Genomic DNA, 15085 nt, shown 5'->3' on the forward strand with positions numbered 1-15085 from the left:
AACACGCCCCCGAATCCGAAAATGCTGGCGCTTCTCGGACATTCCGGTGTGGGGATCCCCCCCTATCAGGTGCTCACCCCGCTGTATATTTGAATGAAAGAGGGAGCCTACCCCTCATCAGCCCCGCATTACCGCCGCAGCCCAGGACACCCAAAAATCACCGCTGCCGGCCCGGGAATCCTCTGAGAGGCGCTGTGCCCGCCTCCAAACTCACTGGTTAGAGGCGGCAGACCCGAGAGCAGAGGACGGCCCGGGACCAGGGTTCGATTCCCGGCGCGGCAGGTTTCTGGACCAGGGTCAGCGGACTCGATAATTCTCTCGCCTCGGTGCCCACTCTGATCAGCGATCACACTCTGCAACTCTGGGCATTAGCTTGCCTCATCTTCACTAACGGCCCCACCAGACCGCCGGGGATGCCTGGTCTCACCCTGGAGATACCCATTAAGGGACCATCTCTCAGGGAAGCCAGGAAGGGTTTCGCAGCGGTCGAAGCGCCTTGGGACCCTACGGGTAAGTAGTGCGCTATATAAATGCCTATACATTCACATTTACATTTACAGGGCCGCGCTGCGATTGGTTACCGCAGCTGCGACCCGGAAGTACAGTGGGCCAGGCGGGAAGCGGACGGGAGGTCTCCCCGCGCTCCTGCCCGGCAAGGAGAAGAAGCCCGTCTCCAGCCGCCGCCGACCGGAGAAGCCCAGCAGCCCTGCCCACGGCAGAGAAGAGCCGCCGCCTCCCCAAACAGCCAGAGGTCCGGAGGGCCTCATCCGGCCCCAGGGGCCATACTTTGAGTATCACTGACCCGGTTTACCAGTTCGTCTTTACCACATTATACACATTATGCAGTGCTCTCCCCCAGGCCTCTTAGCAGGGGCCTGCACCCTGTTTAAGGTTGCGATCTCAGTACATTTCAGGACGAGATGCGTGACGTCAAATAAAAATCACTCTCTCAGCCGACTCGAAGTCCGGAATATTTTTATTTAACAAAAGCATAGAAGTTAGCAGTGGCAAAACAATCCATCGTGACATCACTCACAATGTTTTTGAACAAATAATTCTCATAATCGAGAGTGGAACTTGAGATAATAGGAGCTGGGGCAGTTGCCTTGAAAATGTAATACAAAATGTAATACTATCGTACACTCACAGATGTTCACAGTCAGCTGCTCCCCGTCGTTGCTTTCTGGTAAGTGCTGTTAAGTAAACGAAGTTTATGACCCGTACAGGCTGTCAAATAAATAAAATCCCAAGAATAGAACAACATGGAGGCGGGCGGCCACTCTATCCCGAACCGGAGCAGTTTCCCTATATGTCCAGGCCTGACTGTGCTCTCTCGAATTCTCCTCATGTTCTTGGCCCCCAGGGATGCTGTCATGTGCCCTGGATAAGTATATGAGAAAGCTGATAGCACCCCTCCCTTGACTGTGACCTGAATACTGGGACATCTCCTGCCCCTGGCCTTGCTAATCAGGGTGTGAGGGGCGACTGATGACACGGTCTCGGGTTCCATCCAAAGACGAGTGAAGTGCCACCACGTAGCGACTTTCCAATGCTTCCATGACACTGTTTCTGTAGTTTAAAAAAAAAAATAGCTTATTGCTGTTGTGTAGTGCCTAATGCATTCTGCACTGCAGACCATATTGTTTCGGGGTTCGGACTTCCAAACTTTCGAGGTGCTCGTGCTGTGAAGACTCTTTGCAGAGCTGTTGTTATAAACCTAAGAGCAGGCCACCCTTCATACTGTGAACAATTTATAATCTAAAAATGCACACATCGGGTTTGTGAGAAGCGGGTGTTTGCCATCTTTTCAGCGTTTCCACCAGCTCAGAGCAGGCGATACCTGTTAATCTACTCTAAGTCTTGACCAAAGTTACTAACGAAAGCCAAAAGCCTTTTATTTGTGTTTTTGTATTTTGCTGGGATTGCGAATCGGAATGGCTCGGTTAGGGTTTATGTGAAAAGTATGGGGGAATCTAGCAGTAGTTGATAACAAAACTAGTATGTAAGGCAGGGCCGGCATTTCCATAAAGCAAGGTAAGTAAGCAGATGTATGGTGCTACACCAGACAGCGCCAAATCACAAGATCAACACATTGCTTTTTTATTAAGTGACAATGATTGCTGCAACAGCAAATTGCTATTTTGTGTAACAAAAACAATCCTACAACTGGTTCTGGCTTAGGAAGGTGGACAAGCTTTGGTAAACATGTATACATTTTACATGAGGTGCAATATATTAACGTCCAGGAGTGATAAATGCATCTGTGCACATGAAGTCAGCTTCGCAGGGTTGTCAATGCTTGATGATCATTTTGACAGTGTGCTCTAGGACGTTGCAGATCTTTAGTTGGCAGGGCTAGAACAACAATCCAGAGCAGCCCTGGGAGACGTTATAGCAGCTTCGGATTGCACTTAGCGCACTAAATCTTCAATAGCTGGGAATGCTGGATACATTGGGTTTAAATGGTGCATTTCAGAGCAATTTTCCAAAAAGATACTTTACAAAGCTGGTTATAAATGGTTCTCATCAGTAGTCCCAAATGTGAACTAAAGAACTAATACATTAGTTTGCTTTATGTATGCAGGAGCAATTTTTCTCCATAACAGCAGATCATGTATGCACCTTTTAGAAGACTGATTTCTCAGTCCAAAACGCTGGAGGCACAGCAGGCAAATGTGTGTGCAAAAAGAGAAGCACTGCTAATTTGATGCAGTGTGCACCACCTACAAATGCCCACTGAAAATCATATGTCACATTTTCATACAGTACTAGGAAATAAGGCCAGCACTTTTCCTCAGCCATTACATATTCCATCACCATTTTTGTACCAGAAATTAAAATATCACTAGAATCAATCCCACTACATGCCATGTTGCTGCAATTGCTTATCGCGAGTTGAGTACAAGCTGTTCTCACTTCGGCACGTGAATAGGGAGGGGACATGTAGGGAAAATGTTTGCCAGCAACATTGGGCAAAGTTGGAAAATTCATTTCAACGGCACCAGCTTAAGTTATCTGGCATCATCCTAAGGGAAAACACTGTGCCCTGCCTGCTGCAAACCTGGATCTCCTGTTGTAAATATCTCATGGGCAGAACTTCCGGCACCAGGAAAGCTTTGCTTGCTCTCACAACCCACCTTATGGAGGCACACCTGTGAGGGGGTGCAGGGGATCAGCATGGAGCCTGGAAACAATGGCACAGTAGAAAGATTGGATGGTGGATCTCCTGATGTTTGACATGGGCTCAGCAGTCCACCTGCCACTTAGTTGCTCTTTGTTGCATCAATAAAGGTTTCCCGCTGCTGTGATGGCCGCCGAGGCTGATCATTAAAAAAAAAAGTCCCGAAGGAGTAATTATGCATGCTTAATGACACAAAGTTGCAAGACAGTGGATTTGCAAATTAGCATACCCTTATATTTGTTCACTAAAGTACAAGCACATTGTACATGCTAGTACTTGACCATGCGAGTCACAACGCTAGTGGTACTGATGTGTGCACAATGACATAGTTGCTGTTTCCACACATTATTCCCTAATTTAAACCCAGGTCTCTGAATTGAGTGCACAAACACCTGGAACACACCGCATAAATTTGACACACATTAATGTTCATGTCTAAATGGCACCCTTGGTGCTTACATTGTTAACCTATTTTTGTGTCCCGCTATTGGGCAACAAGATGCAAAATGCAAATACAACATCCATGTTTCCAGTTACTTTTTTGTGCCAAGCATACATTTGGTGATTAGGATTCTGTCTTTTTTAATATTCCTAGTGTCAGATAAATAAAAAGTGCTTCAGAGATGTATTCCATGGTTTCTGATACTTTTACCCTCTTGTTTAGTCTGCTTAGATTTGGTTGGTAAGATCGGATTTGTGTTTCATAACTGGAAGTGTAGTGAGGTACCAGTTTTTGCTGGTAGTGATGGTCTTGTAACTCGTAGACATTGATGATGGTAAGTAGTTTAAAATTGATCCTTTACTCCTCTTGGGGTCCACTGACGTCCTTTGGGGCCTGAGTGATGCAGTTTGGCATCTTTGGGATTTATCATTCTCACTGCTTGTAAGCTCTGGAGCTTCTGCGCGTGATTGGCCAGTTTGAAGCAGTCTTGATAAGGCTTGTCCAATACCTTCATTATCAGGGTGATGTGATGGCTCATTTGGAGGAGGGAATCAACCTTTTAGCTTTATAAACTGACAACTGATGTTTCGCATGACAACTGTGGTCTGACGAATGAAAGAAAGCTATATGTCAAGCCAGACTCCAATAGTTTTGTTTTTATTATTTGGCTTTCTTTACTCTCAATACAATCTCTCCCAATTTATTTTAAAATGATCAGGCTTAGTTGTCTAAAGACACAATATCATGGGTTTCATAAAACTGCGCGTGCAATAACATGGTAAAAGTCTTCCCTAGTGGCTAAACTTGGTTTATATAACACCCCTAGGTTGAAGGCGTTTATGTTATTTTAGAGAAGATTATGACACAGTTGCTGTTTCCACACATTATTCCCTATTTTAAACCGAGGTCTCTGAATTGAGTGCACAAACACCTGGAACACACCGCATAAATTTGACAGACATTAATGTTCAGGTCTAAATGGCACCTTTGGTGCTTACATTGTTAACCTATTTTTGTGTCCCGCTATTGGGCAACAAGATGCAAAATGCAAATACAACATCCATGTTTCCAGTTACTTTTTTGTGCTAAGCATACATTTGGTGATTAGGATTCTGTCTTTATTAATATTCCTATTGTCAGATAAATAAAAAGTGCTTCAGAGATGTGTTCCATGGTTTCTGATACTTTTACCCTCTTGTTTAGTCTGCTTAGATTTGGTTGGTAAGATCGGATTTGTGTTTCATAACTGGAAGTGTAGTGAGGTACCAGTTTTTGCTGGTATTGATGGTCTTGTAACTCGTAGACATGGATGATGGTAAGTATTTTAAAATTGATCCTTTACTCCTCTTGGGGTCCACTAACGTCCTTCGGGGCCTGAGTGATGCAGTTTGGCATCTTTGGGGTTTATCATTCTCACTGCTTGTAAGCTCTGGAGCTCCTGCACATGATTGGCCAGTTTGAAGCAGTCTAGATAAGGCTTGTCCAATACCTTCATTATCAGGGTGATGTGATGGCTCATTTGGAGGAGGGAATCAACCTTTTAGCTTTATGAACTGACAACTGATGTTTCGCATGACCACTGTGGTCTGACGAATGAAAGAAAACTATATGTCAAGCTAGACTCCAATAGTTTTGTTTTTATTATTTGGCTTTCTTTACTCTTAATACAATCTCTCCCAATTTGTTTTAAAATGATCAGGCTTGGTTGTCTAAAGACACAATATCATGGGTTTCCTAAAACTGCGCGTGCAATACATTGGTAAAAGTCTTCCCTAGTGGCTAAACTTAGTTTATAGAACACCCCTAGGTTGAAGTTCTTTATGTTGTTTTAGAGAAGATTTAAAAATGTGATGGACTCACGGAAAAAAATATGAAGCTACGTGATCTTGTGTATGAATTCTCCGTTTTTTCTTGCCTTCTGCACCCTGATTGTGCCACTTTTCTTGCCTTTTGCCCCCCTGATTGTGCCGTTTTTATTGCCTCTGCCCCCCTGATTGTGCCGTTTTTATTGCCGTGTGTGTTGGGCTCTGTGTGTGTTGGGCTCTGTGTGTGTTGGGCTCTGTGTGTGTTGGGCTCTGTGTGTGTTGGGCTCTGTGTGTGTTGGGCTCTGTGTGTGTTGGGCTGTGTGTGTGTTGGGCTGTGTGTGTGTTGGGCTGTGTGTGTGTTGGGCTGTGTGGGTGGTGAGCTGTGTGTGTGTTGGGCTGTGTGTGTGTTGGGCTGTGTGTGTGTTGGGCTGTGTGTGTGTTGGGCTGTGTGTGTGTGGGGCTGTGTGTGTGGGGGGCTGTGTGTGTGTGGGGCTGTGTGTGTGGCTCTGTGTGTATCTGTAGCTTTTTTTGTAGGTGGCTATGTGTGTGGGTGGCTCTATGTGAATGACTGTGTGGGTGGCTCTGTATGTGTGTGTGCAGATGGCTCTGTCTGTGTGTGCGCGTGTGGCTCTGTGTGTGCGCGTGTGGCTCTGTGTGTGTGCGCGTGGCTCTGTCTGTGTGTGCGCGTGGCTCTGTCTGTGCGCGTGGCTCTGTCTGTGTGCGCGTGGCTCTGTCTGTGTGCGCGTGGCTCTGTCTGTGTGCGCGTGGCTCTGTCTGTGTGTGCGCGTGGCTCTGTCTGTGTGTGCGCGTGGCTCTGTCTGTGTGTGCGCGTGGCTCTGTCTGTGTGTGCGCGTGGCTCTGTCTGTGTGTGCGCGTGGCTCTGTCTGTATGTGCGCGTGGCTCTGTCTGTGCGTGCGCGTGGCTCTGTCTGTGCGTGCGCGTGGCTCTGTCTGTGTGTGCGCGTGGCTCTGTCTGTGTGTGCGCGTGGCTCTGTCTGTGTGTGCGCGTGGCTCTGTCTGTGTGTGCGCGTGGCTCTGTCTGTGTGTGCGCGTGGCTCTGTCTGTGTGTGCGCGTGGCTCTGTCTGTGTGTGCGCGTGGCTCTGTCTGTGTGTGCGCGTGGCTCTGTCTGTGTGTGTGTGTGTGGCTCTGTGTGTGTCTGTGGCTCTGTGTGTGTGTGGCTCTGTGTGTGTGTGGCTCTGTCTGTGTGTGCGCGTGGCTCTGTCTGTGTGTGCGCGTGGCTCTGTCTGTGTGGCTCTGTCTGTGTGTGGCTCTGTCTGTGTGTGTGGCTCTGTCTGTGTGTGTGTGTGTGTGTGTGTGTGTGTGTGGCTCTGTCTGTGTGTGTGTGTGTGTGTGTGGCTCTGTCTGTGTGTGTGTGTGGCTCTGTGTGTGTGTGTGTGGCTCTGTGTGTGTGTGTGTGTGTGTGTGTGTGTGTGTGTGTGTGTGTGGCTCTGTGTGTGTGTGTGCGCGGCTCTGTCTGTCTGTCTGTCTGTGTGTGTCTGTGTGTGTGCGCGCGGCTGTCTGTGTGTGTGTGGCTCTGTGTCCGCGAATACTCTCTACTACTCTCTAATGCTCACCTATTGCCATTGTAAATAACAATACCATTTTTTTATGTTTTAAAAAAAAATGTCATGAGCAATGCCACTAGCTCTACCTTTAATAATGCCGAGACCATTGCATTGTAAATGCTTGTTATAGACCAGTCGGCCTGCGGGTCTTAAGTTCAATGCAGCTTAACTCTGCCTTTCTACAATGTTTGACTCCCTTGTACTTAAGCAGGACTTCCGAGGAATTTCAGTACAGACGTCTGAGGGGCCTCAAGAAGACATAAGAGGGGGAGGTCTTAAAATAATTGTAGGATGTTTCATCGGGTAGCTTGTTTTCAGCAAACAGTGGTACTGGACATTTTAACTGCAAGAACTATCTTGAGTAAGTTGGTCTGTGTGGTTCACATAGAAAATGAAATCCCCCTTTGATCCTTCGGTTAGCACACAACTGTGCTGCGGTAGCGTTTTGGATGAGCATAGGTGCTGGATCTATTTGGATTACATGAGATAGTGAATCAAAATACAACACCTTTGAGAGCTGTCAAAACCAGGGACGAGAACAGGAAAATAAGAAATAACTGTAGTGTTTTCTGTACTTAGTCAAACCTAGCACGTGTCACAATTGTACCATATACAGCGTATTTCACTCTAGTTCGCTGTACCTCGTAATTTACTAAGGCATTTTATTATTTCTGCAATCATTTCCTGATTTCCATCTGCAATGCTTAACTGAGGACACCAGAGCTGAAGGTACCTTTGCTTTATGAGGGTCTTATCCCCATTTTTGCCTGGTATGTTCTTGTCCATTAGTCTCAATATTTAAGAAACTGATCCATAGTGATCCCATGTAGCTTCCTTGCGTCATGCGTCACCATACTGACCTGCTTTTGTCTCTTTTGCAATAGCCCATGCCAGGGGAGTTCATACTAAACTAAGTGACTCTTATTGCAGGATGCACAGACCTATGCAGAAGACACTGGTCTCCTCTTTATGGAGACTTCAGCCAAGACGGCCATGAATGTGAATGAGTTATTTTTAGCCATAGGTAAGTCACTGTTTTGTTTGCCACTAGGAACTGTTTTCCATTATTGTTTCAGCAATTGAAGAGCCAGCGGGGGTAATGTATGTGAGGCCATGATGAAGGAGGGCTTTGAAGTGTAAGGAGAAAGTTACACTTGAGAAGAACTTGGTCACTAGTTTTACTACAGCTATAACTATGGGTATAAATTATTGTGCTTTCTGTGTATGTTTAAAACAATATTGTCTCATGTTATGTTATGGGTTTCTTGTATAGTGCCAGTGTCACTCCCAAAGGAGTATCCCAGCGCTGGAGCACCTCAACAAATTTCCCATACCGTATAATATAACCCGTCAAATGCCACCGCTGAAAGATCAATGTCTTAAAAGGTTTTTTTTATTTTTTTACTTCTGGCAGGAACATATGGCCAGCAGAAGTTTGTTCGAATGCCAGGAAGCCAAGTAGGAGAAGGAGCATCCTCCACTCCTAACTCAGTGCGAGGAGTTGCCAGGGCCAGGTCTGAGAATCTAAGAATCCTGCTAAAATGATAAAGCTAACTCCACTGTGAGGATAGTGAGGGCCACCAACGTATAGTGCTCTATAAACATGACCAATTAACTTGAAGACAGTCCCCTTTTGGATAGGCAGCTAGTAAATAGAGTTCAACAGAGGCCCAGAAGCCATTCTCAAAAAAACAGACCAATCCAGTTGCCACGTTCGTACTGATTTGTAAATGAGACAGCAGTCAGTCATTAATGCCTATGTACAGGGCATTACCATAATCTTAGCAGCTAGTTATAAGGGCCTGCGAAATGATCTTCCTACACTGAAGATAAATCCACCTAATTATCTTCATGAGCATGCTGCGTAGGATCCCTTAGCAGGACCCATAAACCGCTGAAATCTGAACTTTCACACTGAGCATATTATCTATGAGGATGCACAGATTTCTTGCCACTTTTTTGGAAGTAGAATCAACTCCCAAGTTCCTGCAGCCACCAGTCATCCAACCAAATCTCATTTACCTTGCCAAACAGGACAATCTCAGTCTTATCCCTGTTAAGTTTTAGACAATTCATTCTCATCCAAAGTGTAACAGATTTCGTACATTCACAGATCTTATTCCAGTAGAGTCTCGATTTCCAGTGATGGATAGCACCAGGTGAGTATCGTTAGCATAGGATAGTATCTCAAAGCTGTGGTCAGCAATAACTTTTGTGAAAGGGCCATACGCATATTAAACAGTTCGAGCTGAGGGAAGATCCTTGTGCACCCCACAGATGTAGTACAAATGGTCTGTTGGGTGGCTAATAGACAAAAAAAATCAGTGAACCCATCTGGTGCCCTGGAATGTAACCCAGTCCATACAGCTTCTTTTTCAGAATGGTATGAGAGACCACATCGAAAGCTAGTAAGAAGTCTAATAGGATGAGTGCCGCAGGTCTGCCCTCATCTAAGCTGGTCCTGAGTGCATTACTAATTGCTAGAATTGTAGTCTCCGTACTATGCTGCTCCCAAAAACGAGACTGAAAAGGATCCAGTGTGGTGTTGTCTCCAAGTAGCCCCAACTTCCAGCATCTCCAGGGATCAAGATCTCCGTCCTCATGGCATCACTTGCACCGTGGGCCTGCATCTTTGGTGAGCTGCCAGAGTTCCTCTGCAACTCCAGTGCCTCCGGCCTGTGGGTCCTCTTGTGGGTCATCTTGTGGGTCACCTTTGAATTTTTTTGGGCTATCCTGATTGCTCGGGGCCTGCCCTGACTCCCCTGCTTCTAGTGAGTCTCTTGGACCTTGCTGCTCCCGACATTGCACCTTCTTCAACTTCTTCGTTGGTTGCAGTTGCCAAGGCTTCTTGGTGCTCCTGCCAGACACTGACCCCTCAACTCTCGACATCCGGCGTGGGAAAGCTCATGTATGGCTCCTGGTCTTCCACAGTGTCGCCTGGTCCACACAGCTTCAGTTCCAAGGTCACCATCAGCTGAAGTAGTGTGGCTCACTGGTTAGAGGCGGCAGACCCGAGAGCAGAGGACGGCCCGGGACCAGGGTTCGATTCCTGGCGCGGCAGGTTTCTGGGCCAGGGTCAGCGGACTCGATAATTCTCTCGCCTCGGTGCCCACTCTGATCAGCGATCACACTCGGCAACTCTGGGCATTAGCTTGCCTCATCTTCACTAACGGCCCCACCAGACTGCCGGGGATGCCTGGTCTCACCCTGGAGATACCCATTAAGGGACCATCTCTCAGGGAAGCCAGGAAGGGTTTCGCAGCGGTCGAAGCGCCTTGGGACCCTCCGGGTAAGTAGTGCGCTATATAAATGCCTATACATATACATCTTGAATCCACCTTTGGGTTCCACCAGACACTTTCACCTTCTCCAGCAGCGGTATCTTTCTGATGTCTACCACTTAGTTCGACGACTATTTCCGACGCCACTTCACACCTATGCACCCGGCCACCCCGGTGCAGGTATCCTGGTTCCCAAGGTATCCATGAGTGGGATGGCTCTTCAGCCTCTTGTTTTCCACAGGGTTTCTTCAGGGTCCATTGGAAAGGGTTCTTTTTTACTTAATCTATACCTATAAGATTATGTTATGGTAAAACAAGCTGCTTTATATTCCTTCTGGACTAAGCCTGAAGACTGCTCTCCACAGCTACCACTTAGAGAGCTTTCTAAGGTTGTCTAAGACCACTAAAATCACCATAAGTGCTGTCTGGATCAGTGCAATGTGCTACTTACATAAGTGTACATCATATACTGAGCCAGCCTCTCACAGAGAGTAATACAAATGCAAGGATAGATTAAGTGCATTGTGCGTATCTGCTACAGCCTCTAAATTGTGTTTACATTTGAAAAACACATATATGCATGCATAGAAAAAGGGTCAAAAACGGTTTTCAATAAAAAAAATAAACCTATATCAGTCTTGTTGAAAGGACAAGTGACCTTTACCAACAAAGTCCAGACCTTCATCAAAATCTGTATCGAATTCCGCTGGCAAGACACCATCAGCAACAACAACCTATGGCAGGAGACTTTACATTTCCCTGCTCATGTAAAAATCATGAAATGATGCTGGGGCTGGATAGGTCACACCCTAAGCAAGCCTGCAAAAAACACCTACTTCATGTCCTTGAGGCTGACTGCAAGGTAATAGGTTACACCTAGAGTCAGATTGAAAGAAAAGCCCAGGACAGAAATGGCTTGAGAGTCCTGGTTGATGGCCTATACCCCAAGAAGGGTAGTAGGTATAAGTAAGTTAGTGAAAGGACAAGTTAGTTCCTTTAAATTAGAGATGTCCAATTTTCTTTGCAGTTTGAGACAGTGTACACTGTGTCCAGTAATAATACAACAAAGTTCTTCTTTGTTTAGTAATGTGTCTATGTTCCCTCCTTATTCAGGATTGGAAATTATGTTGATTACTCACTATCTGATGTGATCTTCAGAATGTTGTGCAATACCAGTGGAGTAGTGAGGACCTTGCATCTAATGCAGCTCCTATGCTGACAAATTTGGATTTACATTTTTTGGGTGGTTTGGCCAATGTATAGCCTGTTGCATGGGCAGAAAATGCTGTATATTGCACTGGAAGTATTGCAGTAGGAGAAGGATTGGAGGGGTGTAGAAATTTGTAAATGATTGAAATCTTTTGTCTCAGGACAAAATAGGCAGACGCTACATTACCTGCATTTATAGTGTCCTTTCACTGGTGGAAGGCCACAATGTTCAATGAGGATTTGTGCAGTCCTGGGAGATGGTATGTCTGCACGAACGAGATGATTCTTTAAATTCCTTCCACATTTAAAAGCAAAAATAAGAGGCCATTGTTTTTCTGATACTTTTGAAAATAAAATTCAAACTCAGTGAAAAAGTGGTAACGCAGATAATGCTATTGGACTCTTGTTTTTCACCGGGGAAGGGAGTTTTGGGAGTAGGTGTAACAATGCCTCCTAGTCAGGCACTTAGGTTAGCCTTGTTCAATAGTTTAAATGTTAGAATTGCTGCCTCTTTGTAAAAGTAATTTTAATATTTGTAGTTATGTCCCAGTCTAAGGGAACTGGCTTGACGGGACTGAATCCCTCAGTGAGCCGGGGTGATAACTCTTATAAGCCAGCAGGGTGTCCTGGCAAACAAATGTGCAGTAAGGCAAGTCCTTGCTTAAATATTACATCAAGATAATGCATACAATGTTGGTTCACGTGTACCATGGGTAGAGAAAATAAATAACAAATTGTTTTGCTGATGTTTGCTCACAGTTGTGCATAACTTAGAATATTTCAATGCCTAGTTACTCCTGAGGAATAAGTCATTAAAGCAAATCCAGGAATGTTGATATTTATCTCTCCTATGCCCTAAGCCTTCAGTCACTTTGTTTATTTTCTTGGAGTGTGATAGCTAGAGCTCAGTACAGGTGAGGAGTGTCAGTCTTGTTCACATGTTCTTTAACGCCTTAACCGCGGTGGTTTTTCCGCGGCAGTGCGGGCGTTCTAAAGGGTGGGCGGGGCTGCGTCGGCTGTTGGCCGACGGCAGCACTAGGGAGGTAGTGCTCCCGTCGACCAACGGCTGACGGCAGCACGGAACGGGTTAATAGACAGCTTCTGTTATATTGGCTCATATGACTAACATACTGCATCCTAAAATGGCTGCCTTTCACTACCTGGTCATACAGATTGCAAAGTTTCTCCACATTTCCACTGCACCTTGCTGCAGGCCCACAGGTGAGAATTTGGTGCTGAAGCACCAGAGCAGAGCCTTAGTCTACATCAGCTATTCAGGCAAGTACCATTCATCTTCTGCACAGATAAATGGGAGACAATAACAATAAGTTCCATATAAGGAAGCATTGACGAACTAACAGTAGAGTGCACATTGAGCAGAACGATACTCTAGAGTGCACCTGAACTGTCATGTAAGAGTCCATATGAGAAATATCTCAATTCTGAGAGTGTGCAGTACACACCATGGTCAAAGTGTGGTTTCATTTGGAGAATTTGAAACATGCACATAAAGGTTTGCAAATATGCATTTGGGTCTTCCCATTGATTCGGGATTGTGATAGTTTTCAGGAAATGATCCTTGCATTAATAGATGATCCAGTGAAGGACCCAAAGGAACGATACATAAAGCTTTCAAACTAGAAATTGAAACGGTGATAGGAAGAAAAAAGGTAGTTCCTCTAACATGCATGTCCTAAAAGCCTGAGATTCAACCGAAAGCTTTAGTGTATTCTTAGAATAACGTTTCCAAAAGGTGCTGTGGAGAAAACGGGCTCTCCTTGAGATGAAAAAGGAACAACTAAATACAGCCTTACTGGTTGTGGTGGGTCACCCTGCTCGACCTGGAATGATAAATCTAGAGAAACCATATATCGCAAATTAACTTTATTTTGGTTTGTTTAAGAACCATAAAAGTACATCAAGTAGTGAAAAATACATTTACAATAATAAAATAATACACAATTAAATCTAATTTTGAATAAAAGCAGTTAATATGTGGTTTTTAGGGAGTTGGAAAAAAAAACAATAAAGCAAGAAAATGCATTGATTAAGTATTCAAAACACAGTAAAAGCATAGTCTTACTGAATTAAAGTAGCTTAATTCTACTGGATCAATCTCCGTCTATTTAACCACATTGAAAACAAGAATTTAGAAATAGCAGTAACTATTAGTGTATTAGTATCAGATTTTAAAATTCTAAAAAACTCTACATAGTTCCTGACTCCTAGGTTCACACATAGCTGTATAATCCATTTTTTCCTGCTAGCAGAATAAGCAGGACAAAACAGTATCACATGGATTAGGGATTCATTTGGATCATTGCAGCCTGGGCAAGGGTGAGCTGGACCCGCTTTCCATTTATTAGTGTAAGAATGGAGGGGTAGTGTGCCATATCTAAACTGTAAATACAGTTTTTTTGCTAAAACAGGTTCTATAATGTCTAATTCCTTCTCAAAGCTGTAGGTAATTTTAAAATCCAGAAAGCTGTCAGTGAGACTAGAAGACCTGGCTGATCGAAGGACCTCTTCTAAGTTGTGATATTTTATAGTCTCAGCCAGAGTTTCCTTTGAGATAGATTTGCATGTGTCCTCCGGGTTGGACCAGAGGTTCTCCATGCGAATCCTAGACGCCTGCTCCCTTATAAAGGATAACCACTTTATCCTCCCTACACTCGGGCGAGCCATCACGGTCTTCAATTCCTCTCTATAGCACGCAAGCTCCGGGACGCTCCACAGTCTGCGCCAATAAAGGAGCGGGCGTGAAGCAATAGCTTCTGCAATGGGTCTCAAGTTTAAATCCAACCTTAGAGGAACAAGAGGAGTGTTTTTTGGTAAGGAGAGCAGATGCCTAATAAAATTATTCTCTGTTATACTAATCTCACTCGCTGGACAGTGGCCCCAGAGTTCAGCTCCGTAAAGGGTAGCTGATCTGGTTTGGACTTTATATATTTCCAGTGGAACACTGACTACTTTATGGACACAAGACTTCTGCACCTTGAGAATCCCACCCGTGGACTGTGAAAGGGCTAAATTAGCCTTGGTCATTTGAGTTACCCAACTCATTTTGTCGTTTAGAGTCAGACCTAAGTAGGTGAAATTATTTACCCTTTCCAGTGGTCTTCCATCCATTAACGGGCGTGGGCAATTTATTGTATTGGCATTAAACACCATATACTTTGTTTTGTCTATATTAATCACCAAATTCCTGTTCCTACAGAATTTGGTGAATTGGTCTAACACCCGCTGCATCCCCATAGGTGTTTTAGAAAGGAGCAGGGTGTCATCCGCAAACATAAGTGCAGGGAATTTACCACCAGCTAGATTAGGAGCGTCAATGTTATGAACACTGTTTAGGTCGTCAACAAGGCCATTTAAAAAAAGGGAAAATAAGGTAGGGGCAGGTACGCATCCCTGCCTAACTCCCTTCTCAATAGGGAATGCTCTCGTCAGCTGGCCATATTTGCCATAACGTACCTTAGCATAGGTTCCTTCGTGGAGTCTTTTAAATTGGTGACATAAGTAGGGTGGGATGCCCATTGTTGTTAATATACTCCACAGTTGGTTCCTGTCCACCATGTCAAATGCGGATTTAAGGTCCACAA

At 44.9% G+C, this 15085-nt stretch overlaps 1 protein-coding gene across 2 annotated transcripts in view; it reads left to right on the forward strand.

Moving 5' to 3' along the window:
* Positions 1-15085, forward strand: part of LOC147730708 (ras-related protein Rab-5B-like) — a 358295-nt gene that overhangs the window by 315735 nt on the left and 27475 nt on the right. For both annotated transcript variants that reach the window (XM_086955487.1, XM_086955488.1), the window contains exon 5: positions 7924-8017. In XM_086955487.1, the coding sequence (XP_086811613.1) occupies positions 7924-8017 (94 nt within the window). The remainder of the gene's footprint in view (positions 1-7923; positions 8018-15085) is intronic.

Source organism: Lissotriton vulgaris, chromosome 2_1 (genome assembly GCF_964263255.1).
Source record: "Lissotriton vulgaris chromosome 2_1, aLisVul1.2, whole genome shotgun sequence".
Taxonomy (NCBI): Eukaryota; Metazoa; Chordata; class Amphibia; order Caudata; family Salamandridae; genus Lissotriton; species Lissotriton vulgaris.